The sequence below is a fragment of the Piliocolobus tephrosceles genome, chromosome 17, assembly GCF_002776525.5.
Source record: "Piliocolobus tephrosceles isolate RC106 chromosome 17, ASM277652v3, whole genome shotgun sequence".
In the NCBI taxonomy this organism is placed as follows: domain Eukaryota; kingdom Metazoa; phylum Chordata; class Mammalia; order Primates; family Cercopithecidae; genus Piliocolobus; species Piliocolobus tephrosceles.
The window spans coordinates 4,711,540-4,735,983 of record NC_045450.1 but is presented as its reverse complement, the minus strand read 5'-3'; the positions used below and the strand labels follow the sequence as shown (position 1 = coordinate 4,735,983).

Sequence of the window (24,444 nt, the reverse complement as noted above, 5' to 3'; positions counted from 1 at the left end):
CTAAGAGCTCCTTGTTTCCAAGGGAGGCAGAGGGACCCCTTTCCAGGGAAAGCGAGTTTGAGTCCCTCTACCCCGAGGCCGACCTCGGGGCTGGGGCCATGACGGCTGAGGGGCAGGTCACATCGTGCAGCTCAGACCCCTGGGCAGCACTACCCAGTTCTACCCAGCCTGGGAGGGAGAGGCTCACGGTCATCGTTCCTCAGGGCAAGCACTGTGCTCAGTGACCCAGAGCCTGGAGAAGCTGCAGGTGCTGAACGGGAAGAAGTGGCGGGAGCCCTAGCCCGCGGGCCGGTGAGTGTCTGCCAGCCTGGATCCCCCGTGGCAGGAGCAGCAGGGCCTGTCTGGGCAGCTGCAGGTGTGCGTATGCACCCACCTGGTCCCCTCCCTTCTTACCGGGGCTTTTTCTTTCAGAATCTGACGTTGGGTGATTGGTCCACCCTGAAGCTGTGTGCCAGGGAGTGAAGAGGACAGTAAGCAGGCAGCTGCCACGTGCAGCCCAGGCCCAGTGGGGGCCAGAGGATCAGGCCCCTGGAGCAGCCAGCAGACAGAGGCAAGACGGGCTGCGGCCCTGGCCGAGCAGCTCGGGCCAGCACTGAGGTGGGACGAGGGTCTCACCCAGAACCTGGTGGTGAGGCCCAGAGTTCATGGGCTGCCCTGGCCCAGACCAGGCAGGGCCCTGGGGGGCAAGTATATCCACACAGGTGCCAACTGAGGTGTGACCTTAGGGGTGAGGACTGGGGCGCCTGGAAAATGCCATTTGTTGGAAAATAAAATTGAAGAACAGCTAGTGAAGGGCTCAGTTCTGGTCACATGACATGTGGCACTGGCCAGTGCAGCAACCATGACTGCCCTGTCCCTGCTGCTCGGGAGCGCCTTTGCTCCTGGAGCCCACGTGACTCAAGGCTTCGAGAGCCAAGAACATCCCCAGCCCGCCGTAGGACAGGGCTTCCCCCGACATGTTGCCCTCACACCGAGCTCGGAGATGGCGCTGGGAACACCTCCTCCCTCACCAGGCCAGGTATGGGCCGTGAACATTTTCTGACGATGCCACTGGAGTCCTTCCAAACTTGAGGCTATAGGAGACCGCGAGGGATGGCTCTGCTGCTGTCCGTCTGCACAGTAAGCCTGCACTTCCACACCGTCTCCTGCAGCTGCTTGCAGATGGTGGTGTAGGGCGGGTTTGCAAAGCAGGTCAGGTGCAGCCGGGGCCATCAGGATCAGGAAGGGGAGCCTGCCCTGAAGGTCTCGGCCCAGATACCCCAACCTGGCTGATGGGCACAGCGCTTATGCTGGGAGTGCCCCCGTCAACACTGGGGACAAACATGCCTCTGGCTGGGGCAGCTCCTCCCTCCCCCAGGGCAGGAGGCCTGAGCTGGCTCCATCCAGAACCGAAACACACAGAGCAGCTGAGAGACACACAGAGCAGCTGAGGAGTGACTTTATTGTCTTCTCCTTCGACAGCTTCGTCGTACATAGCTGGGCCCCCGAGGCCCTGACTGTCCCTGGGAACCAAGCCACGTGGGGTGAAGCTACTTTGAAACCTCACCCACAGTTCACACGTGGTGAAAGAGAAAATCTAGCAAAGTAAATCCAACAACAACCCAAATTAACAGTATTAACTTCCTACCCCAAAAGTTGGCTCTCCCCCAGGCTCTGAGCCGGCTCAGGAAGGAGGCAGGAATGCTGACCTAGACGAGGCATCGTCCACCCACATATCCCGTCGGAATTCCGAGTGGCCCTGGAGCTGTGCGCAGTCCCTGTGGGCCTCCACCAGCCGGGATGAGACACACACAGGAGGGTCTGAGCCTGGGATGAACAAGAGCATCCTGAGGCTGGAGAAGCAGGCCCAGTGTGCCCAGACCACCCTGCTCTGCCTGAGAGGATGGGCTGGGTCCCAGCTGGCCCGGCCACCACCTAGTGACTGCTTGGGACAGTGGGGATGACAGGATGCCCCTTTGCCCTAGGCAGTCAGAAGTGGGGCACACACACACACTCCAGAAGCCACACTTGGCAGGAATTCCCAGTCTTCCGGCCCAGGGGAGGGTGCCAGCAGCCCAGGCAGCCCTCAGGACGAGGCTGGGAGCAACTTCTCCAGGGCCTTCTTCTGCTTCTCGGTGGCCGCAGCCAGAGCCTCAGCCAGCTTCTCCTCAGGCATCATGTTGAGCACCTTGAGGGCAAAGAGGAGCTGGCACTTAGCCGTGCTCACAAACGCGTTGCTCAGGAAGTTGGGGAAGCCTCCGACTCGGTCCTTCTGGGTGTACAGCGGGACCCGCACGAGGCCCAGCACCTGCGCAGACAGGAGGTAGGGGTTGGGGCCAGGCCTGCCACGCAATGGCACCCCCTGCAGGAGGGGCCTGGAAGCTATGAGGCCAGGGTACCAGCAGCCAGCCTTGCCAACGACTTCATGGGAGACCCAGGCAGGACCTGGCAGAAGCCAACCAGCTCCCTTGGAGCAATGCAGCCCCCTCCTCCCCAAGCAAGTGTGGAGGCTGACCCCATGCACTTCCCCCTGGTACCTAGGCCACCACCCGGGGTCCACACCCCATGCTTCCCGTCCACCCAACGAAGCCTGAACACCTGGAATCCAACCCTTCCAGACCACAAAACACAAATCCCAAGAGCCTTCACTCCCCCCATGAGGTTCCCAAGTTTTACGACCCCCCGCTGTGCTCAAGTTTCAAGTTTTCCAACTCCCCAAGCAAGCCCCACTCCTCCCCCATCCCTTCCTCCCCACCGATCCCACTCCCCACTCCCAGGATTGGCAATGGCAGGCAACAAGGCGGATGTAACACAGCCCTGAGGGAGCCCCAGCCCCGGCCCCCACCCCCGCCCCCCCCTTCCCGGCCCCCCCCCCCGCCCCCCCTCCCCCGGCCCCCCAGCCCCAGACCCCTCTCCCCACCCCATTGCTGGAGACAGCGACACCCTACCCAGCCCGGCCAGGGGACCCTCAGGAGACGTGTTACCCATCGGTGCCTTCCACGGGGCCAGAGCCAAACCCCGGGGCGGGGGGCGGGGCCCGGGCGGCGGCCCCACCTCCAGGCCGTGGTCGCGCGAGTGCACCGCGCTGATCTCCACGGCGTGCAGCTGCTCCAGCGTCAGCTGCCGTGCGTACAGGTGCGCCACGACGCGGTGTGGGCCCTCGGTCAGGTGCGAGCTCAGATAGTCGGCCTCGGTGAGGCGCAGGCAGCCCAGGCCCAGGCCCAGCACCCGGTTCAGGCCGTCCTCCAGCGACCAGAAGCGCCGGTCCACGAAGCCCCCGGGGAAGCCCAGCAGCCCATCGAAACGCATCTGCATCTGCAAGGGAGCGCGGGTCAAAGCCGGGGGATCGTCGGACGCCCCCGCCCCGGCCCCGGCCCGCCCGCGCCCGCTCCCGTCCTCACCAGCACCGAGAAGCGCATGGGGATGCGGCCGAAGAGCTGCCCAGGGTTGGCGGCGTACAGCATGGCGTGGCATGAGTGGCTCCAGCCCGGCCCCAGGCGCATCGCCTCCACCCGGCTGATCTGCTTCAGCTCTGGAACGGCCGCCGTCGACATCTTGGCACTGACCCCGTCCCCGTCGCTGCCACTTAAGAGCATGCGCGAGCCCGCCCCCGCCGCGCCTCGCCAATCCGCGGGCGGCCACACCCCCGGGTCCCGTTCCCCCGCCAATCGCCGGCGCGCCCCGGGACCGAGCCCCTCGCAGCGCCGCGGCGCGTCGTCGAGAGGTGCAGCGAGCGGTGCGCAAAGGGCGGTGAGCGTCAGCCGTCACCCAATAATCGCACACCCGCCTCCCACGGCAGCGCCTAGTCGAGTGGTCGGTGCCGTGGTGGCTCAAGGTTCCCACCGTGGGCGACGAACATCTTCCTTGGCGCCCCAAAGCAGACAGCCGAAAATCCCTGCGGTTTCTCCACCCTCGATGGCGCCGATTCCCCCTTGCGCTCACCCGTTTCTCCCCAGGAGGCGGACCCGGCCCCCATGGCCCCGTGCATCAGCAATGGCGCCCTTGGCACGACCACACGAGCCAGAAATGCCCTGGAGCCTTGCTCCGCCAGCGCCACAGGACCCGAGTCCGGAGAGCGACGGCCTTCGCCTGCCACGCACGACAGCAGTCCCGACCTAGCTCGATCCGGGCTTGAGTGCCCCAGTCCCCGAGTCCACGCTGGGTCAGGGCGGACAACTAGGAGCGTTGGGGCTCTGTAGACCCAGCTTGCTGAGCAGAAAGTGACTTAAATTCCGGGGCTGGAGCTTTCCAGCATCCTCCATGCGAGGCACCCTGTGCCAGATACTGTTGGGGGAAGAGGGGTGTCCCCAATTTACGATGAGGAACTTGGAGCTCAGAGAGGGACAGAACTTGCCTAAGTACACCCAGCAGCTGGTGACAGACAGGATCCCAATTCCACAAGAGCCTGAGGTACTTACCTTGTGTTTGTACTGGAGATGTGTCAGGCTCAGAAACATCAGAAACAGCCCGAGAGCGAGTGAGGTCCGCTGAACTCCATGATGGCAAGGCTCACCTCACCAGCAGCAGGGCCCAAGGCCACTTCCCGCCCCACTGGGGGAATGCACTCACAGCATGGGTGCCCAGGGCTGGGCTACAGTCTCAGGACAGCTGTGCAGTGAGGCCAAGCTCACTGGCACAGAGAGGGCTGCCTCGAGTGGAGCCAAGCAGGAGGAGAGAGAGGTAGGCAGAGGGTGGGCACTGGAAACTCACCTGTTAGGTCCATGGTGGTGTCAGATGTGGAGATAAGAACCCAGAGAGGGCACCTCTGTCTCCTCCTATGACCACCAGTGGGTCAGGGGCCACATGGGACAGCTGCAGGCAGCAGGGGAAGGCCAGATTCCAGGGTGAGCGACCATGTCAGAAGGCGAGAGGGCAGCAAGGGGAAAGGTCCTCCCACCCAAAGAGGGCCCCCACCCCTAGGCAGCCAAGCCCCGCCAGTGCCCAGGGCCTGTGGGACGCAGGGGCACAGCCGGGGAGGCTCCCCTTGCTCCAGCCCCTCCCCAAGACCAGACATGAGAAAAAGTGCTGTGTCTGTTGGGAGGTAGATGGGGAGCCGATCTGGCGCATGCAAGCACCCGTGTGACACCCTGGGCACCCCTCTACCCACACTGGGATGGGGCCAGACCCAGGCATGTCAGAGCAGCTGCAGGGTCCATGGGTGGCAGCCTTCTCGGGGCAGGGAATGATGGGCCAGAACATGGGCTTCCCCTCCCCTCCAGCCTCACAGTCTTCAGTCGAAGAAGGGCCATGGTGGCAGCCTGACCTGCACCAAAGGAGCTGGGGCCGAGTGGTAGGCGGTGGTGTGGTGGGTGCCCCTAGGGCACTGGCACTCCCTGGGCTGGGGAGCAGGGGCCGTGCAGAGGCCTGGGGCTGGGCTCCAGCCTGCAAGCCCACAACCATGGGTGGCTAGACCTGCTCCCGCCGTCCAGGCTCCACACGCCAGCCACAGGGATCTAGCTCTGCTCCTCTGCTTGGAAACCTGTTCTTTTTTTTTTTTTTTTTTGAGGCGGAGTCTCACTCTATCGCCCGGACTGGAGGGCAGTGGCCGGATCCCAGCTCACTGGAAGCTCCGCCTCCTGGGTTTACGCCATCCTCCTGCCTCAGCCTTCCGAGTAGCTGGGACTACAGGCGCCCGCCACCTCACCCGGCTAGTTTTTGTATTTTTAGTAGAGACGGGGTTTCACCGTGTTAGCCAGGATGGTCTCGATCTCCTGACCTCGTGATCCGCCCGTCTCAGCCTCCCAAAGTGCTGGGATTACAGGCTTGAGCCACCGCGCCCGGCAGAAACCTGTTCTTAAAACTCTGACTCCCCCTTATAAAAACACTCCAGCAGCCCCTACAAGCTCTTCAGTATCTATCCAGCACCCTTCACTCCAGCCAAGGGCTCTGTCCCCAGGGGACACACCAGGCTCACTCCTGCCACCTGGAACATTCTTCCAGGGCCAGCTCCTCCTCAGCCCTCAGGGCTGTTTACGTCTCCTCAGAGAGGCCCTCCCTGCCTTGTACGGTTTCTTCTCACCACCAAGCTCACTTTCTTCCTAATAGTAACCAAACCTGGCAGGATTCTGATTAGCTGCTGGGCATCTCACTGCCTGCAAGGCAGGGGCCTGGGACCGGGGCCCGGGCCAGGCCCTTGGCTCTTCGACTGTTCCGCCTCCACTGACACACAGCAGGTACTTAGCAAACGCCTTGAAATAGTTGGGGCTAGAGATGGGGACGGGAGCGACAACTCACACACCTGGAGGCCCTGGGCTCCCGCACCACCTGTTCAGGAGACAGCCCAAGCTCGAGGCTGTGGCTTCCCTCCAACCAGACGACCAGCCCTGGCAGGGATGGCTGGGAGCTGCCCGTTCTCATTAGCCCTCACCTTGCTCACTGCCCTGACCCCGGAGGGAAGCCGGGCAGAGGCCATGGAGCTGCCAGGGTGTGGGAGCCACCACCAACCACCCAGCGGCAAAACTCCGGGTCAGGAAACAGCCACAATCCCGAGGGCTGCACCCAGAGGAAGGAGCAGACAGGATATTGCTGCATGATTTTATTACTATAAATATACAGTAAAAACGAACCGACGGGGACCCCGTCTGAGCACATCAGACGGCAGCACGTGGAAGTCCCAGCGGGCCACTCTGCGGCCCAAACCTCCCGCACAGCTCTGGCACCAGGACTGATGGTCGGAGGCTGGGGCTTTGGTTGGGCGGTTGGTGCAGGGTGTGTGTGTGCGTGGGGCGGGGAGAGGTGCGTGGGGCGGGGAGAGGTGCGTGGGGCAGGGAGAGGTGCGTGGGGCGGGGAGAGGTGCGTGGGTTGGGAGAGGTGCGTGGGAGATGCTCGGTCCCAGTACACACACATGCATGGGAACATGTGCATTGAGTATGTGTGTGTATGGTGAGATAATGTGTGAGCGTGTGCATGTGTGAACGTGTGCATGTGAGCATGTGCAAGTGGGCGTGCATGTGTGAGCATGTACGGGTGACAGCATGTGCGTGCGTGTGCACGAGCAGGAGGGGTGGCTGGCCTGGGTGTCCAGGAAGCTGGGTGTGGGGACCGTGCTATCCACTGCTGGGTCTCCCCCAAGTGCCCACTAGGCAGAGCTTGTGCTCAGAGCCACCGTGAACCTCAGGGGAGGGCACTGAGCTGCCCCACAGCTGTCCTATCCGCAGGCCCCGCTGCAGGGCAGCCCTCCGGGGCCAGGGAGCAGCACACACCTTCCTGGCCCAGGGCTCTACTGGGACAGCTCCAGCCCTAGGTCACCAGGCCTAGGCACTCTCCCTTTGCACATCTGCTGCCCAGGAGGTTTACCTTAAAAGAAAAAAAACAAAAAACAACAAAAAAAAAACCGGATAAGGCCGCCCAGAGGTCAAGCCTCCCGACTGGGACCCCACTCCCCAGTGTGCTGCTGGCTCCCTCCTCCCCCAGCCAGTCCTGCCACAGAAGCCTGCTATAGAACCAAATCAAAGAGATCTGCAAGGGGGCCGGGCGCAGTGGCTCACGCCTGTAATCCCAGCACTTTGGGAGGCCAAGGCGGGTGGATGACCTGAGGTCAGGAGTTTGAGACCAGCCTGACCAACATGGAGAAATCCCTTCTCTACTAAAAATACAAAAAAATTAGCCAGGCGTGGTGGTGCATGCCTGTAATCCCAGCTACTCCGGAGCCTGAGGCAGGAGAATCACTAGAACCCGGGCGGCAGAGGTTGCAGTGACCTAAGATCGCGCCACTGCACGCCAGCCTGGACAGCAAGAGTGAAACCCTCTCAAAAAAAAAAAAAAAACCAAAAAAAAAAAAAACTGCAAGGGAACATTCCAATGGCAAAGGGAAACGAGGAGGCCGCCAGGTCCTCCCTGGCAGTAGCCTGTCGAACAGAAGCCCCTGCACCTGGAGGGACCTGGTGATGTCACTAAAGCCAGCACCATGAGAAGGTGTGGAGCTTGGTGACAAGGTCACTGGATGCTGGAAGCCACTGTGTCTCCGCCCCTCGGTCAGGCCCAGCACCAGGCTGAGACACTAGCTGCCCAGGGCAGCACCCGTGCACCCCAGGCCCCGAGCACTGAGGGCCCCAGCGGAGACGCACCAGAGAGGGCACTGAGGCCACGCAAACACGGCAGAGAACAAAAAGCAGCGACAGCCAGGTCGCCACAGTGAGACGCAGGGAGGGCGGACAGGCACTGTTGCCTTCACTGACCGTGCCTGGAGCCCCCCACTGCCCCTGAACATCTGTGAAGACAGTGCTTCAACCACCGGTAAATTCTCTTCTGCAGGTCTGCTGAGTTCTTGGGACAGCGACCGCAGTGTTGCAGGAGCAGGCAGAGCCAGCACAGGCCGCACGTGGGCAGCCCCAGCCCCAGCCGCTCAGCCCACGGGACCCTGGGGAACCAGGGCTCTGAATGAGGGATGGAAAGCTGCTGTCCTTCATCTTGTACCAGTTACAAATATATCAACTGTAGAAAAGGGAGACTTGGAGGGAACAGTCCACTGTGCTCTTTGATCAAGGGTCACCACGGCCCCTCGGAGCCTGGTGGCCACAGGGGGCATGCAGACAGGAGAGGCCGGCTAACACCGGGGTCCGGGGCAGCCACTCGGCAAAGTCTGGGGAGCTGAGGGCTCCATGCTGCCAGCTCGGCCAGGCTCTCAGAGTGGGGTCAGCTCGGCGGTGCTGGGATCGGGGCTGGGGCCACCAAGTGGAGGCCAGGTGGGGCTGGTGGTGCCGAGGCCGTGGGCCATCTCCATGGAGGCAGGCCATCCTGCAGGTGGGAGCAGAGGGAGGGGAGGAGGGTCACACTCGGATGCTTGGTCCCGCACCACCCGCTCCTACCCACCTGGAGCCCCCCAAGGGTCTGGGCCATCCGGCACCCCCACCCCCGCCACCCGTGGCCGGAACAGCAGATTCACTCAGATGCGAGCACACCGAGGACCGCAGGACTCCCCGGCTGTGCCAAATACACTGTGTCCCTCTCAGGACAGACGACCCCACATCCCCCGACATCGGCAGCAGAGCTGTAGCCCCGTGTCAGAATGCGCCATAGCACCGCAGCTACTGCCCTCTGCGTCTCCCACAGAGGAGCCTCCCACAGAGCCCCAATAGCCAGACTGGCCTGCACAATGCCAGCAGGCGCTGTCCCTGGATGGGTCTGGCGTCCCTGGAGCTTGGGCAACAGTGCTGGTGCGGAGCCTGGGACGGGGCCAGCATGGCCTCAGGGCTGCCCAATACCCAGCCACCAGCCCTGACGCATGGCTCCCAGTAGACATGGCCCAGGCCCCACTCTCAGGTGAAGGGCGTCTATTTTTTTGGGGGACTGCGACGAGAGCAGGGTTCTGAGGCTGTGAGCCCTGTTCTAGAACACACCGGCACTCCCGCCTCTGGAAGCTTGACCTGAATCCTAACATTCGCATAGCACCTTCCACCGACGCACTGGCCGGGCCCCTCTGAAAGGTGCTGTCGTTTCAATCTAGGGGTATGATGGCTCAGGAGAGGGGTCAACAGGGGGACTCGCTGGGCTCAAGAAGACAGAGGTTCGTGGGAATGCAGAGCGCAGTCAAAAGAAGCGAAGTTCTCCCTGGCCCGGCTCAAGTCCACCAAGGGGAAAGGGCCTCTTAAGGCCTGGACACCCCGGCCAGGCACTTCCCAGCAGGCTGCACGGGCCTCGGCAGACCAGAGCTGCACGCAGCATGTGTGCCAAGACCCTTCAGGAAGGCCGAGGGTCACCAATCCGTCTGCCTACATTTTGCTGGCACTCTTGGAGCTGCCTTCTCTCCCCCACGTGTGTGTGTGTGTGTGTGTGTGTGTGTGTGTGTGTGTGTGTGTGTGTATTTTTTCTTGAGACATGGTCTCAAGCTGGAATGGGGGTATGTGCATGTATTTTTTTTTTCTTGAGACAGGTCTCAGGCTGGAGTGGGCCTTGACCTCCTCAGCTCAGGCGATCCTCCCACCTCAGCCCCCCGAGTAGCTGGGACCACAGGCACGAGCTACCACGCCCAAGCCAATTTTTTATTTTTTATATAGAGGGGGTCTGTGTTCCCACACTGATCTTGAATTCCTGGGCTCAAGTGATCTATCCCCCTGGTCTCCCAAAGTACTGGAATTCCAGGTGTGAACCACTGCCTGGACCGAGCGGCCTTCTGTAAAACATTCACCTGGACCACCCTGGTAGAGGGCACCTCTCGGGGGGGGATGGGGAGTGCCAGCCTCACAGAGCCTTCTATCACTCAGTGCTGGTGTTCCAGAAGGTTCCAGTACTGGGAGGGACAAGTGAGTCGGCAGCAATGGTGGGCTCATGGCACAAAGGCAGCCCCCAAGGGACTCTCTGCCAGGCCCACGGTGACACCAGGCCCACGGTGGCCATGCTGACAAGGGAAGGAGGGAGCAGGGGAGCAGGTGGCTGTGTGAACGGATGCCCTCAGGACAGGATACAAGATACTATCCCCTGGGCACCAGAGGGCCCCTCAAGGACAGACTCCCTCCAAGAGATGGGGACTGAGCTTGGAAACAGGTGATCCAGGGGCTCTCCCAAGCTGGGGCGCATTCTTTTCCCCATGAATTGTTACTTAAAGCCATGACCAGAACACGGAAGTGGACCTGCCGAGCGCCCTAACGCATCTGCTGCAGGACCGACGGGAACTCATGGTGGGACCACCCGGAACAAGGCCAGACCCAGGCCTGGGGCTCTCCCCTCGGGACACGTCGCCCCTTATCTCCCTGGGGTTCCCTCCACGGTGCTGCCCTGATCCTTCAAGCTCCTGCCTCCTGCAGGGGACAGTGGCTCTGGCGCGCCTGGGCTGGGACTGTTCCAGGGCCCCTCAAGGCTGGAAGAAGAGCCTGACTGGCCGCCTAGTCCCGATGGAGTCGGGCCCAGAAGTCGGGACCCCCCCAGGAGGCCACTTTCTTGGGCAAAGGTGCAGCAGCCACTGGAGAGCTCTGGATTCGGAATCCAGGGCCTCTGGGAAGACGGATGCGGACGAAGACCCGAAAACCAGAAGGAACCCCGCCAGAAAGCAGGGAGGGCTCCTCTCTCCAAGGACGCGCGTCACAGCCCCCGAAGCGCGTCTGGAAGGTCACGTACCGGCTTACTCGTCTATACCAACAGAGCAGGAGTCAGGCCCCAGGGCTGCGCGGAGAGGGGGAGAGACAGACGGAAGCTCGGTTAGCAAGCGCGCAGCAGCCGGCACAGCCACAGCAAGGGCACCAGCTTGGGGACGGGGTCGAGGCCGTCTAGAAGCAAATGCTCTACTGTAACCAGAGAGGACCACAAGGAGAACCACAGCTGGGAGGCAGAGCGCAGCCAGAATTCAATGCGGAGGAGCGCACTGGCCCTGCCCTCCCACCCGCAGCCGCAGCCTAGGGAAGGGCGCATGAAGGACCTGGCGGGCGCAGTCCACCTCTGGTTTCAGGAGTGAAGGCCCTGGGTGGGGGGGCTGGGGCTGGACAGGACTGAGCCCAGGGAGACTCCAAGACACCAGGGCCCCGGGGTTCACTATCTCATGGGCCCTCCCATCTACAGGGACACCAGGGTTCATTGATGCCGCCCACACCGCCAGGCAGCAGCTGCACCCCAATGAGAAACCACAGGCTCCTGCATGTATTCATGCCTTACACACACACACGGAGAGACAGTCAAGGGCTCTGACAAGTGAAAAAGCCATTGGAACAGAGGGGCCACCACACGGATTTAAAAACACACAGAAACCTGTGCTGACGAGGCTGACAGCCATGGAGATGGCGCCACACGGCCCCCAAAGGCAGATGCGCTCTCCGTGGCTCAGAACTGAGGCCGTGCAGGCTGACCTGCTGGCATTCAGCAGCAGCCGACTCCAAGAGGGGGCCTGGGGCCCAAGAGTTCACCTCAGGCTGCCCCGATGTAGACTCGGCCTCTCCTCTGCCACCTCCACAGATGACTGCTGCCTGCCCCCGTCTGTGGACCTGAAGAAGGCCTGAGACCCTCCCCTGGGGGTGGGGCATGACACTCAAGAGTCCTGGCCTCATCTGTGTGGGCCAGCGTCGGCAGCGGCTGTCGTGATCCTTCCCAGGCCTGGCCACATAGGGAGGCGCAGCCTCTGAGATGCTGCCCCACAGGGCCACCCTGCAGGATCAGATGTCACGTTCGTGGCTCCCAGAAGCTGAGGTCCTTCTCCTGGCCCCTCCCCAATCACCCCCCAAGTTTTTAATCAGAATGAAATATCTGAGGTCCCTGGAAAGACCTTACTTGAATTCTGTGTCACTTTAAGATATGCTGGGCCTAAACACACCTTCTGCTGTGAGGTGTTGGGGGCAGGCTGCTGTGGCTGTCAAGGCACCAGAGGCAGTGCCTGCTCCTGTGGCCTGTCATTCCCAGCCCGGGAGCACAGGTCACTGCTCAGCCAGAGTCCAGGGACACAAGAGCCCCTTTCCAACTAAAGCACGTCACAGCCACCCAATGCCAGGCCCAGGTCACCGGGTGACTCAGGAGGACTGAGCAATGGTGGGCCCTGGGGCCAGGAAGGGGGTGAAGAGGCCTGGCAGCCGCAAGGGAGGAGCCGCGCCCGCTGCGCAGTGGCTCTGGGGTCCTGTCTGAACGCAGCACTGTAGCTGTTCGTCCCGGTTCCAGAGCCACAGACAGCTTCGCAGCAGGCGCTGAGACACAAGTCTGAGAGCGCCCACTTCCCTCCCGGTCTTTGGAGCTTAGGATGCGAAACTGAGGATCTTATCCTAGCAGAGCAGAACACGAAGGTGCTTAGCTGACCGGGCCTGGGCCCAAGTCTCTGGACAAGGTGAAAAGAGGAACCCTTTCTCCCGGTCTTGCTGCTCCCCGCTGGCGCCTGGTGCCCCCGCCTGTCCTCTGTGCCCTGGCCTGGGATGTGCTGCTGCACCAGGTGGCCCATGTCAGGCCTGGGGCAGGGTGACCCAGAAGACACGGCCCCTGCTCTCTGTGGCCCAGGGCCCCCACTACCCAGCACAGCATGTGGCACCTGCTCCTGCTCTGTCCGCAGCTCTCAGGCACTGCCAGGAGCTCACCTGGCACCCAGCATGGGGCCTGTGGACGCCTGATATGACCAGGTGTGGGGGAAGAGGCGGTGACCCCAGAGGGGCTGGACCTGCCCTCCTGGCAGTGAGCAGGAGGCAGAAGGAAAGGACCCCATACTCTCCCAGGCAGCCTCTCTCGCCCCCTGTGGCCAAGGTGGCCCCGGAGAGGGAAGGGCTTTGGTACCGTTTCCGCTCCCAAGAGCCAGGCCCTGCACGAGGCTGCCTTGTGGCCGTGGCCCTGGTCCGCATCCTGCTTCAGGGTCAATAGCAGGGGCATGGCTCAGAGCCAGGGAGAGAACTGGGCTCCAGTGGACCAGCCCTTGCTGCTATGCACTGACCATCAGAGCAGGGCCCCCTCCCCAAACACTGAGACAGGCACCCAGCCCCTCACCCCCAGACCCCAGTCCCTTTACCTGGCAGGTAGATGTCAGCAGGTGTGCCTCGGCCACAGTGCTCAGGGCTGCTATCCTGCAGGACGTTGTCAATGGAAGGCGCTCGGGTCCCTGAAGGTGGAGGGCGAGGTCAGGCATATATAGGCAGGGGCCAGGTCCCGGCAGGTCCCTCTGGGCAGGAGGCCCAGGGCCGTCTCTCTTACCCAAGGGCTTTGTAGCCACCGTGGGGGCCCCAGGTTTGGGCTCCCAGCAGGACTCCACCGTGACCCCACCTGCTCTCCGGGGACCCCAAAGCCAGGGTTTCCCGTCTATTTCCCTCCTTTCCATCCCCCTGCATGGGGCTTTTTTTTCCCCTTTTCCACACTGTGTCCTGGATGTTCAGAGCATGAGGCTTTTTTTTTTTGATCATAGAAATATTACACATTCATGTTTCAAAACAAGGACTGAATGCTGGCAGGTGTTCCCCATCCCAGGTAGACGGCCCTGCAGGGTGAACAGCACGGCCTGACCCTGTCACCCGTTCAGTCCCTCCCAGCCGGGATCCCAGTGCCACCGAGAGGGGCCTCTGGGCCAAGGGTTCCTGGGGCAGAAGAGGTGCTGGCCCAACACCACCTGGAGCCCTAAGACCCCAGTGAGCCAGGGCTCCTGGTCCCTGCATGCGGTTTGTACCCACGGAAGGAGGGGCTCACCTTGCTTTGGTGACGATGACTCATCAACCTCTTCTGTTATGAAACTCTAGAAAACAAAGCGGAAAGTGGCCTGGAGCTCAAAGAGTACCTCGGCCACCCCTCCAGGACAAGCTGCCATCAGGTATGGCCCTCCCGGGACCCACCCAGCCGCTCCACCAGGGGTGCTGCATCCGCACACCGAGGCTAAGGAGCCACGCAGCTCAGCAAGGGCCTAGAAGTGCGGGAGTGCCCAGGCGGGCAGTGGGATGGGGTCTGATTCCAGCGACAGAAGCTGGAGGAGGGCTGGCCAGGGCGGGCGCACAAAGCTTCCCTGGGGGGCCTCACCTCAGGGGAGCTGCTTTCCCGCAGGGCCAGCTCTGCGCCACCCAGTGGGGGAGGGGCGTCCACGTCCTCGGAGAACTTCTCCTCATCCTCCTCGTGGATGGGGGAGGACGAGGACCGCAAGGCGCTGCGGACAGAGGACGGTGGGCAGGGGTGAGAGGAGAGCAACAAGGAAGGCTAACCCTGCCAAAGCCACGCAGGGCACCTGGGGGCTGCACACGCCGGCCAGAACCCACACAAGGACAATGCCTGGAGAAGAGCATCACCAGCCACGGGGACCAACCCAAACGGCCAACGGGCGGCAGCAGCCCCACAGACCCGCCTGACAGGCTGCCACACACTGGCGCAGGCCTGGGTTTCCTTTTCTTTCTGAAGGAGGAGAAACCGCTGGTGGTTCCTGTGGAGGAGAAGCAGGAGACAGAGGCCCCCTTTCCTCTGAGCTTTGGCGCTGCCTCCTCGTGGGCATGGAGGGTGCCCAGGACGGCCCTGCAGAACCCCGCCTTCCTGAAACTCTTCTACGAGAACCAACAGGCCTGAGGCACAGGAGTTCCCCTGGCAGCCGCCGCTCTATACACCTCAAGGCTCCAGGGGAACCACAAATGACCTGTGGCCCACCCCAGGAGCCAGGCCTTCGGGAGGCTGTCGTATGAGTGATGGATGATGCAGTCATCGCCTGGAGAGCCACGCCCCGTGGCTTGTCAGGGCCAATAGCAAGAGCAGTGAGTGTGCCTGGGTCACTGTCGGGTCCCGAGTTTCGGATGCCCTGGCTGGTCACCAGCAGAGTGGGCCTATGTGGCCAGTGCCCCAGTGAAGTCTGGGAACCCAGAGGCTCAAAGGGCTCCCTTCAGCAGAGACACAGCACTGACCCCCGAGGTTTCCCGCTCCACAGTGTGTATGCGCCTGCACGCTGGTGTAGCCCTGGTGGGGGGGCCAAAGCCTCCGGCTGCCCGGAGGCCTTTCCTGCCTCGTCTGCTGCGTTCTTTGCTGTAATAAACTTTATCCACGAGTCTAACCTGATGTGGGGTCTCTGAGTCCTTCTGGGGGATCACCACAAGAAACACACCATCAAGTGACTTGAAACCACAAACACGCCTGCTCCACACACGTGGCACCACACCCCCTGCCATGCACCCAGCCTGGCTGCCGCTCACCTGTCGGGGGCCTTGCTCTGCGGCCTGCCCTTCTGGCGGCTGCTGTCCAGGATGTGGTCAATAGCGGCGAGGGGACAGCTGGCTTGGGACAGGCCGTCCGAGATGCCTGAATAGGTGATTTCTTCATAAAGCGGGGCCGAGGGGATGGCCGGGGAGACAGCCCGGAGGCCGTTGAGTGCCTCAAGCAGCGAGATGGGCTCGTAGCCAGGTGGGACGCTGTCAGAGCTCTGTAGGGACAGGGTGCGTGAGGGGGCTCATGCCCAGGGACCACCTGCTCCCCAGACCCCCCTCCTGATGACCTCGTGTCCACTCTGTCCTTTGGGGGATTTAGACTCCCCCATCCTCAGAGGGTGGCCAAGAGCTCCCTGGCAGCGCTGATGCACTCCCTGCCTCAGCCATCAGCTCCAGCACGGGGCCGGATGCCCAAACGCCCATGCTGGTGCCCGGGATGATGGGCACGAGGGTATCTGCCAAGAGCCGCCCCAGCCCTGGCCTCAGCCAGCCCCTCCCTGGCTTTCAGTCCCGCCTGGCCACAGGTGGAGAGTGAAGGGTTAGTGACAGACAGGAGCTGGGAGCGGGGGCAGAGCAAAGCCATGCCAGAGGCGAGAGACACGGTCGGGGTGTCCCGGACCAGGGAAAGCTGAGCTGTCGGGAGGTGTGCCCCGCCCGGGCCTCTGGGGGCTGGCCTGCTCCAGGCGATTCTAATGGCTGCCGTGGCTAAGAGCCACTATTCTCCCCTCACTGGGAGCAGACAGAACCGACAAGGCTGAGGAAGAAGGAAAATGCCCAGGTTCCGGGGAACGGAAGTCAGACTGCAGGGGCCCTGCTCTGTCCCCACAGAACCAGCTTGAGGGGTGAAACGCTAGTCAGTGCTCCCTTCAGGACAGCTGGGCCTGCCTGACCGAGCTTCTGGAAGGAAGGGAAGGTGAAATGGGTGGGGGGTGCCTGGGGACCACGGGGAGTTGGGGGAGAAATGGGGGAGCGGGCATGGCCCAGGCCCTGAGCCTGGGATGCTTTTCTGGACCTCTATGTCCCCCACATTTGCTCCCGTACCTGCCTCCAAGTTAAAGGTAAATAACTACACAGAAGCCCCTCACCCCTCTAGAAAGGAAAATGCGCTCTGGGCGGTTCCGGAGAGGCCTCCACCTTTCTACACCAAGGCCCGCCAGGTTTCGGCTGGGTCTGCCCGGGCCACGGAGGCTCCAGGTAGTCATGAGCTGGTCCCCCTGCCTGCTCCCTGGGGCACAGGGGCAGCCCAAGAAAACCAAAGTCCTCAGCCCAAAGAGCTCGAACCCGCAGGGTGAAGGAGTGGGACGCGGGGCCGAGAAGCATGCGTGGGGCGCGATTGCAAAACGCAGCAGCGACGTTAGTTCCGCCTGCAACGTCCATTCCACTGCCAGCAAGAAAAAAAAGGGAAACGGCACGGGGCCACGCAGGGCGGAGGCAAAGCTGAGGGGAGGGCGGCAGGGCCAGCGAGCCTGGCATTTCGCCCACAGACCGAGAGCTTTTCTGGTTCCACAAACTCCCTGAGCAGAGAGGCCGTGACCGGGAGAGCGGAGCTGACGGGTTACATGAATCAGACACTAGCCTGGGGTGGAAACCATCTCCCCTACTTGTCATGGACTTAAAAATTAGGGCAGGGGCAAAAAAAACGTAGCCAGAGGCCCAGACACTTACTGTTTCCCTTTTAGGTTTCTTGCTGGTCAGGGAGGCGGGGTGCGGCTTTGATTTTTTAAAGGGACACTGTCAAGATAAAAATCAAATGTTTTACAACTACCACCCCCACGCGGCCCTGGAGTGGGCTGGACAGGTCTCTCTGACTGGCTGTCCTCTCGCCACACCGCGGCCCACAACTTCAAAAGCTTCCAGCGGACATGAATCTCGGGAAGTCCTAAGTGCGGGTTCTGACTCGGGCCTTGGGCGGGCTATGTGTGCATCTCGGGAGCTCCCAGGAGCTGTGCTGCTGGAGTGGGGAGGCTGTGGAGCCCAATCTCATCCCCAGTGCCTGGCCCCTCACAGTCCGGGGCACATGGGCAACAGATTTGGCCAAGGTGGACGTGAGGGCAGCTGGACACTCCCTAATGCGGGGTGGGTGCAGGGCAGGGATCCTGAAGCCACTGCGGTCAAAGTCCCCCAGCCAGTGCCCAGGCACTGGTGCTAACTCATCACAATGACGAATCCCTCAAGAGGACTGGGCAGAAGAGTCAGCCCGAGACCCACCCACCCCACCATCATCTTTAGGGACTCGCTGGACAGAAGGCCCATGGTGGCTCTTTCTGGCACTATGTGGAAGGGGCTCCGACAGGAAGCTGGCAGGTGATGAGGAGCATTTGCTTTCGCTCCGTGCAGAGGGGAGGACGGCTCCCTGGGCGGGTGGAGGTCAGAGCTGCCTGGTCACACCGTGGACCCCGGCCGCCCTGCACTGTAGGGGAATCTCAGCTCAGCCTACGAGGGACAAACACAGAGGGACCTAATGGGCCCTCAGCCACCAGGACACAAACGGGGAGGGGCAAAAACAAGTGATGATAAACCTAGCCACGCCTGAGCATACATCTCTCCCTGCCTGAGAGAAGAAACCCTCTCAGAGGCAAATCCCTCAGGGGCTGCTTCTCTCGCCACCAAAAACCTGAGCACACACAGCGTTTCCAAATCAAAGTCAACATCACAAGTGCGGAGGCCGTGGTGCCAGGAGCCCCACGCTGGCAGGGACCTAGCACACCCGGGTTGACAGGGACCCCCAAGCCACGTTTCTCCTCTAGCTTCAAGACCATGTCAGATGTTAAAAGAGAATCCCAAAATCTGGGTTTTAAGGGAAATTCCAGACTTTTAAACATTGGCCCCATTTCAGAAACATTGCACCTACTGCCAGGGAGGCCCACAGGGCCCAGGTCAAGGCCCTGATCAAGGGAGCTTGCAAGGAGCCTTCAAAAGCAAAGGCGGTGTCTGTGAACGCCAGTCCTCGGGACTCTGCTCCTCTTTTCTGTTTAGAGAGGTAGCAGGGCCTGGAAGAACCAACGGCTCCAAACAGCTGCAGCTAAGAGCCAAGAAAGGGACTCAATCTGACAATGCACGTGGCCAGTGGGGAGCAGGGGGCCTGAGACCCGGGCCCAGCCACTCACTGTCCAACTCCCCCATTCTGCTCCCCGCCCACCATAGCCCCTGCCACCCATCCCCGTCTCTGTCTCTCCCTGTGTCTCTCCATATCTCTCTTGTCCTGTCCCTGCGTCTCTCCATATTTGTCTCTGTCTCTCCCTATGTCTCTCTACCTCTCTCTCACCCCGTCCCTGTGTTTCTCTGTGCATCTCTCTCCGTGTCTCTGTCTCTCTCCTTGGGTCCTTGAAGCCAGGGTTCCACCTCCTTGTGTGGCTGAAGTAGCGTCTGCCCTTAAGGTCCCCAGTGAGGGAGCCTAGAGGGCCTGGAGCATGGGAGGAGGGTCACCAGCGTCCCTTGCACAGCAACTCATGAGGGAAAGAGCACAGCTCATTCACTAAGAACCACGGGCTAGCGGCGGTGGCTCAGGCCTGTAATCCCAGCACTTTGGGAGGCTGAGGCAGGACCAGCACTTGAGCCCAAGAGTTTGAGACCAGCCTGGGCAACATGGGGAAACCCCATCTTACTAAAAATACAAAACATGAGCTGGGCATGCTGGTGCACGCCTGTGGTCACAGCATCTTGGGAGGCTGAAGTGGGAGAAGTGCTTGAGGCTGGGAGGTCGAGGCTGCAGTGAGCTGAGATTGCACCACCTTGGGCGCACACCAGCCTTGGTGACAGTGGCAGACCCTGCCTTAAAAAGCAAGAAAAAAAAGGAAAAAAAGCACCTGGAGACCTCGACTGCACTCAGCCCCGTCGCAGGCTCTGGGTACTGACGGCAGCAGCACTCTTCCCAGCAGCGGCACCCCAGGGCCCAGCCTGGCCACCCCCTTCATGCCTCACGGTCACCCATGGGGGCCAAGCCTGCTCACTGGACAGATGAGAACACGGGGCTGCTGGCTGGACCGTCTGGGCCTCGGGCCTGGCCCAGGCACTCACACCCCTCTCGCGCCCGCCCATCCCGCAGGCAGGAGGCGGCACTTACAGAGTGCTCATCGTGCTCCAGGCTCTGGGCCAGGACAGGGCTGAACGACACGGGGGACAGGGCTCCTGGCTTCTTCCGCACTGCCCGGATCTGCAGGAGGGCCCGGAAAGCTGCGGCAGAAGGAGGGCTTGGATCAGGCCCAGGCGACACACCCAGCCCCGAGGGGACCCTCGAAGCCCCAGGGACTGACACCCCCCACCACAGGGGTCCCAGGACAACCCCGTTTTCACATCAGAACACACACAGTTTTTCCTTTTTTTTCAGTTTTAAAAGGGAGTTTAATACGCAAGAAAAAAGGGGTAAGAAAGAAAGAAGCTCCCCTGTACAGGGAGGGGAGCTCCAAAGACGAGTGACAGAATCCCCGCAAACACAGTATTCATGAAACGGCCCCAGACAGAACACACAGCGAGGCCACGCAGTGCTGCCCACGGCGGGGCTCCAGAGGGTGTTTCCAAGCGGCTGGTGCCAAGACCCCCAAGGCGTCACACCCCTGAAGCTCCAGGCTGCACCTGAGACAGGATGTGACTGCAAATCAGCAGTCCTGGCTAAGCCCAGAGGAGCTCTTGGCTGCTGGACAGGATGGCAGGCGGGGACATCACACTGGGGAAGCCAAGGTGGGGATGTCATGCTGGGGAAACTAAGGCAAGGACATCATGCTGAGGAAGCTGAGGTGGGGAGTCACGCTGGGGAAACTGAGGCAAGAACATCACACTGGGGAAGCCGAGGGGCACAGACAGCAGCCACTGGGAGCAGGGAAGATAAACCAGGACCTAGGATGCCCCGTCATCCCACAGTGCCAGTCCTGCTCACACAAGGGCCCCACAGGCTGCTGCAGAATGTTCCTGAGACACCTTTAGTGATGTACGCAGGCCAGGAAACCGAACCACCAAACCAAACTAGCCACCTCCAGCAAACCAAAACGGGACAGCATCTGCGGTCAGCCCAGGGACAGGACCTCAGGCCGCCTCTGTGTTCATTTCTACTGAGAACAGCAGGCCCTGTCCTCGGCCGCCTGTGAGGGGCAGCTCTACCGCCACCTCCTGGAGGCTCAAAGCCACACGGGGGCTCTGAACTCGAGTCTGATGGCCCCGACCCACAGACCCCACACACCTGAAGATTCCAGAGTTGGACTCGGGTTAGGGCACCCTCCCTGGAAAGCAGCCCTGCTGTACCTCCAGCCACACAGCATCCCTGAGGCTCAGTCCTCTACACTGCCTGCCTCCTAGGCACAGAGAACCTTCCCAGACAGCCCGTCCTGGCCCCACTTCCTGGTCCCCACCCCCCAACTCTGTGGCTTTCAGACAGCAGAGGCCGACAGACCACAGACGGCCTGGGCCAGCCCTCCCTGCTACAGGATCTGCCACAGGCTGGGCGGCCAGCCTCTCCCTCCAGGCCCCAGCAGCCTCCTCACTTCCTCCTGGGATCTGCACACCTCTCGTGACCCCATGACCTGACGTGCACAGCCCCGCGCCCAGCTCGGAGGTCTGTTGGTCTCCTAAGTGCATGTGTCCTGCAGCTGCGTAGGCAAATCCCCGCCACGCCCCAGTCCAGCTGCCAGGACCCAGGCCAGGGATCCCAGGATCCAGGGCAAGGGCCTGCCAGCGGGATGTGCATTTTAACCTGGTGGTTTTTTCACCCCGAGAACAGTCAGGTTCCCTCTACTGCAGGACACTCAGAACGGGGCCCTACGCGACGGCTTGTCACTGAGGAAATGTCTGCAGTGCTCTAGAAAATGCAATTTAATTCCTTGGACAATTTTCTACCCAGTGTACTTTGTTTTCACCTCACTATACATATATACATTTATACTTGTATTTTGGAAACAGGGTCTTCCCTTGTCTCTCAGGCTGGGGTGCAGTGGTGGCACAATCACAGCTCACTGCAGCCTCAGCCTCCCAGGCTCAATCGATCTCCCGCCTCAGCCTTCCAAGTCACTGGGACTATAGCCAACACATCTGGCTAATTTTAAACTTTCTGTAGAGATGTGGTTTCACCATGTTGCCCGGGCTGGTCTCGAACTCTTGGGCTCAAGCAATCCTCCTGCTTCGGCCTCCCAAAGTGCTGGGATTATAGGTGTCATCTGCAACCAACTTTACGCTAGAACTTTATCAAAATATATATATATATATATACATATTTTTTGAGACGGAGTCTAGCTCTGTCGCCCAGGCTGGAATCGCCCAGGCTGCAGTGGCCGGATCTCAGCTCACTGCAAGCTCCGCCTCCCGGGTTTACGCCATTCTCCTGCCTCAGCCTCCCAAGTAGCTGGGACTACAGGTGCCCGCCACCTCGCCCGGCTAGTTTTTTTGTATTTTTTTTTTTAGTAGAGACGGAGTTTCACCGTGTTAGCCAGGATGGTCTTGATCTCCTGACCTCGTGATCCGCCCGTCTCGGCCTCCCAAAGTGCTGGCATTACAGGCTTGAGCCACCACGCCTGGCCCAAAATATTTTCTATTTTACCTTTAAAATAAAGATCTGAGCTTGGCATGGTAGCTCATGCCCATAATTCCAACACTTTAGGAGGCAGGAGGACCGCTTAAGCCCTAGAGTTTGACACCAGCCTGGGCGACATAACAAGACCCTGTCTCTACAAAAAAAATTTAGAAACAAGGCCGAGCCCTGTGACTCTGCCTGTAATCCCAGCACTCTGGGAGGCCAAGGCAGGCAGATCACTTGAGGTCAGGATCTTGAGATCAGCCTGGGCAACATGGTAAAACCTTGTCTCTACTAAAAATACACATAATAGCCGGGCATGGTGACACATGCCTGTAATCCCAGCTACTCAGGAGGCTGAGTCACAAGAATCATTTGAACCTGGGACGCAGACGTTACAGTAAGCCAAGATCCTGCCACTGTACTCCAGCCTGGGCAACAGAGTAAGACTCTGTCTCTAAATAAATAAATAAATAAATAAATAAATAAATAAATAAATAAATAAAAGTAATTAATTAAAAACAAAAAACTAGGGCCTGGCACAGTGGCTCATGCCTAATAATCCCAGCACTAGGCCAGGCGTGGTGGCTCAAGCCTGTAATCCCAGCACTTTGGGAGGCCGAGACGGGTGGATCATGAGGTCAGGAGATTGAGACCAGGATCCTGGCTAACATGGTGAAACCCCATCTCTACTAAAAAATACAAAAAACTAGCCGGGCGAGGTGGCGGGCGCCTGTAGTCCCAGCTACTTGGGAGGCTGAGGCAGGAGAATGGCGTAAACCTGGGAGGCGGAGCTTGCAGTGAGCTGAGATCCGGCCACTGCACTCCAGCCTGGGCCATAGAGCGAGACTCCGTCTCAAAAAAAAAGAAAAATAATAATAATCCCAGCACTTTGGGAGGCCAAGGCAGGCAGATCACAAGGTCAGGAGTTCAAGACCAGCCTGACCAACATGGTAAAACCCCATCTCTACTAAAAATACAAAAATTAGCTGGGCGTGGTGGTGCAGAGCTGTAATCCCAGCTACTCAGGAGGCTGAGGCAGGAGAATCGCTTGAACCTGAGAGGTGGCGGTTATAGTGAGCCGAGATTGTGCCACCGCACTCCAGCCTGGGTGACAGAGCAAGACTCTATCTCAAAAAAAAAAAAAAAAAGCCAGGCATTGGGGTTCACACCTGTAACCCCAGCACTTTGGAGGCTGAGGCGGGCAGATTACTTGAGGCCAGGAGTTCAAGACTAGCCTGGCCCACAAGGCAAAATCCCATCACTACTAAAAGTAAAATATTAGCTGGCCATGGGGGCGGGTGCCTGCAACCCCACCTACTAGGCAGGCTGAGACAGAAGAATTGCTTGAACTCACGAGGCAGAGGTTACAGTGAGCCGAGAACTCGCCACTGAACTCTAGCCTGGGTGACAGCATGAAACTTTTTCAAACAAAAATTAATAAAAATAAAACAACAATAAAGATTTCATTCACTGATTACTTTTCGTTCATCTGCCCTGGAGCGCCTCTGTAGCCCTTTGTTCTGCAAGCCTTGCCTGGCTGGAGGCAGACGTGAAGATCTGAATGCCCCATGCTGGCGTCCCTGCCAGCTTTCACGGTGACTCACTCTGACAGCCAACAAGCTCGCGTTCAGCACAGACTGGATAAATGACGACTCTTTTCTTTCTTAGCCAACAAGGGACCTGTGGCCCCCTAGGCCACGACTACTGTGGTGTAGCCAGCCCCTAACTTCCAGAACCATCCACAGAACAGCCCGCCAGGGCACTCACGCAGCCGGCAGATGGGACAGTTGTTGGCCTGGTAGCGCAGCGTGTCAGCGCAGGAGGTACAGAGGCACAGGTGGCGGCAGGGCAGGATCAGCGTGTCCCGTAGGTCAGACAGGCACACCACACACTCATTGCTGTTGTCACTGTTCTCGTCGTCCGAGGGCTGCGGAGACAAGGGCTTGTGGGTCAGCAGCCTCCCAAGGGCCAGAGTAGGGCTCCTGCTTCCTGTCCCCAGCTGCCCCACCCCACTCCACCCTGCCCCAGAGGCAGTCATGACAAAGACAAGTCCAGAGTCGGAGGGAGGTTGGCCCATAGCGGAACCACCAGGCTCAAATCCAGTGCAAACTCAGCACCTGGCAGAGGGGGAGGGTCTGTGCCCCTCACCCACCCAAATCATGAGAACATGGTCTCTTTCTGTTCTTCAGACCCAAAGAAAAAATGTGGAAGAGATGCACCTAAGAAACACATCTTCCTGAGAGTCAGGGTACCCGTATCATTTGGTTTAAAAAAACCGTTAGAGCCAGGTGCGGTGGCTCACGCCTGTAATCCCAGCACTTTGGGAGGCCGAGGCGGGTGGATCACAACGTCAGGAGATCGAGACCATGGTGAAACCCCGTCTCTACTAAAAATACAAAAAATTAGCCGGGC

General features: G+C 60.3%; 3 protein-coding genes across 14 annotated transcripts in view; 1 reads left to right on the top strand and 2 right to left on the bottom strand.

The window, feature by feature from the left end:
* ANKS3 (ankyrin repeat and sterile alpha motif domain containing 3) overlaps positions 1-787 on the top strand; it is a 41,189-nt gene extending 40,402 nt beyond the window's left edge. For all 4 annotated transcript variants that reach the window (XM_023225858.2, XM_023225857.1, XM_023225855.1 and 1 more), the window contains 2 exons: positions 204-291; positions 412-787. In XM_023225858.2, the coding sequence (XP_023081626.1) occupies positions 204-280 (77 nt within the window). In that variant the 3' untranslated portion in view covers positions 281-291; positions 412-787. The remainder of the gene's footprint in view (positions 1-203; positions 292-411) is intronic.
* A 626-nt stretch (positions 788-1,413) lies between these two features.
* NUDT16L1 (nudix hydrolase 16 like 1) lies at positions 1,414-4,330 on the bottom strand. Of its 2 annotated transcripts, none has more exons than XM_023225866.2 (3): positions 3,381-4,330; positions 2,964-3,294; positions 1,414-2,287 (listed from the first exon to the last, which is right to left on the bottom strand). In XM_023225866.2, the coding sequence occupies exons 1-3, from the start codon at positions 3,573-3,575 to the stop codon at positions 2,193-2,195; spliced, it is 621 nt and encodes a 206-aa protein (XP_023081634.1). In that variant the 5' UTR covers positions 3,576-4,330; the 3' UTR covers positions 1,414-2,192. The 2 variants fall into 2 exon arrangements, with proteins under 2 accessions (XP_023081634.1, XP_023081633.1); XM_023225865.2 differs by having other exon boundaries at positions 3,034-3,294; positions 3,381-3,578.
* A 2,171-nt stretch (positions 4,331-6,501) lies between these two features.
* MGRN1 (mahogunin ring finger 1) overlaps positions 6,502-24,444 on the bottom strand; it is a 66,310-nt gene continuing 48,367 nt past the window's right edge. For 2 of the 8 annotated variants that reach the window (XM_026447561.1, XM_026447562.1), the window contains exons 10-17: positions 23,800-23,959; positions 19,597-19,706; positions 17,199-17,264; positions 15,522-15,748; positions 14,374-14,497; positions 14,050-14,095; positions 13,382-13,471; positions 6,502-8,715 (exon numbers count right to left, since the gene is read on the bottom strand). In XM_026447561.1, coding sequence (XP_026303346.1) covers positions 8,603-8,715; positions 13,382-13,471; positions 14,050-14,095; positions 14,374-14,497; positions 15,522-15,748; positions 17,199-17,264; positions 19,597-19,706; positions 23,800-23,959 — 936 coding nt within the window. In that variant the 3' untranslated portion in view covers positions 6,502-8,602. Of the gene's footprint in view, positions 8,716-11,031; positions 11,077-13,381; positions 13,472-14,049; positions 14,096-14,373; positions 14,498-15,521; positions 15,749-17,198; positions 17,265-19,596; positions 19,707-23,799; positions 23,960-24,444 lie in introns of all 8 variants that reach the window. The other 6 variants (XM_026447563.1, XM_026447564.1, XM_026447565.2 and 3 more) reach the window with 5 other exon arrangements.

Excerpts from the sequence above, each read along its gene's own strand:
- NUDT16L1 (XM_023225865.2), bottom strand. The coding sequence starts at position 3,575 with ATGCTCTTAAGTGGCAGCGACGGGGACGGGGTCAGTGCCAAGATGTCG. Across the intron at positions 3,295-3,380 it reads CCATGCGCTTCTCGGTGCTG|ATGCAGATGCGTTTCGATGG; the intron begins GTGAGGACGGGA and ends GCTCCCTTGCAG. Across the intron at positions 2,288-3,033 it reads CGCGCGACCACGGCCTGGAG|GTGCTGGGCCTCGTGCGGGT; the intron begins GTGGGGCCGCCG and ends CTGTCTGCGCAG.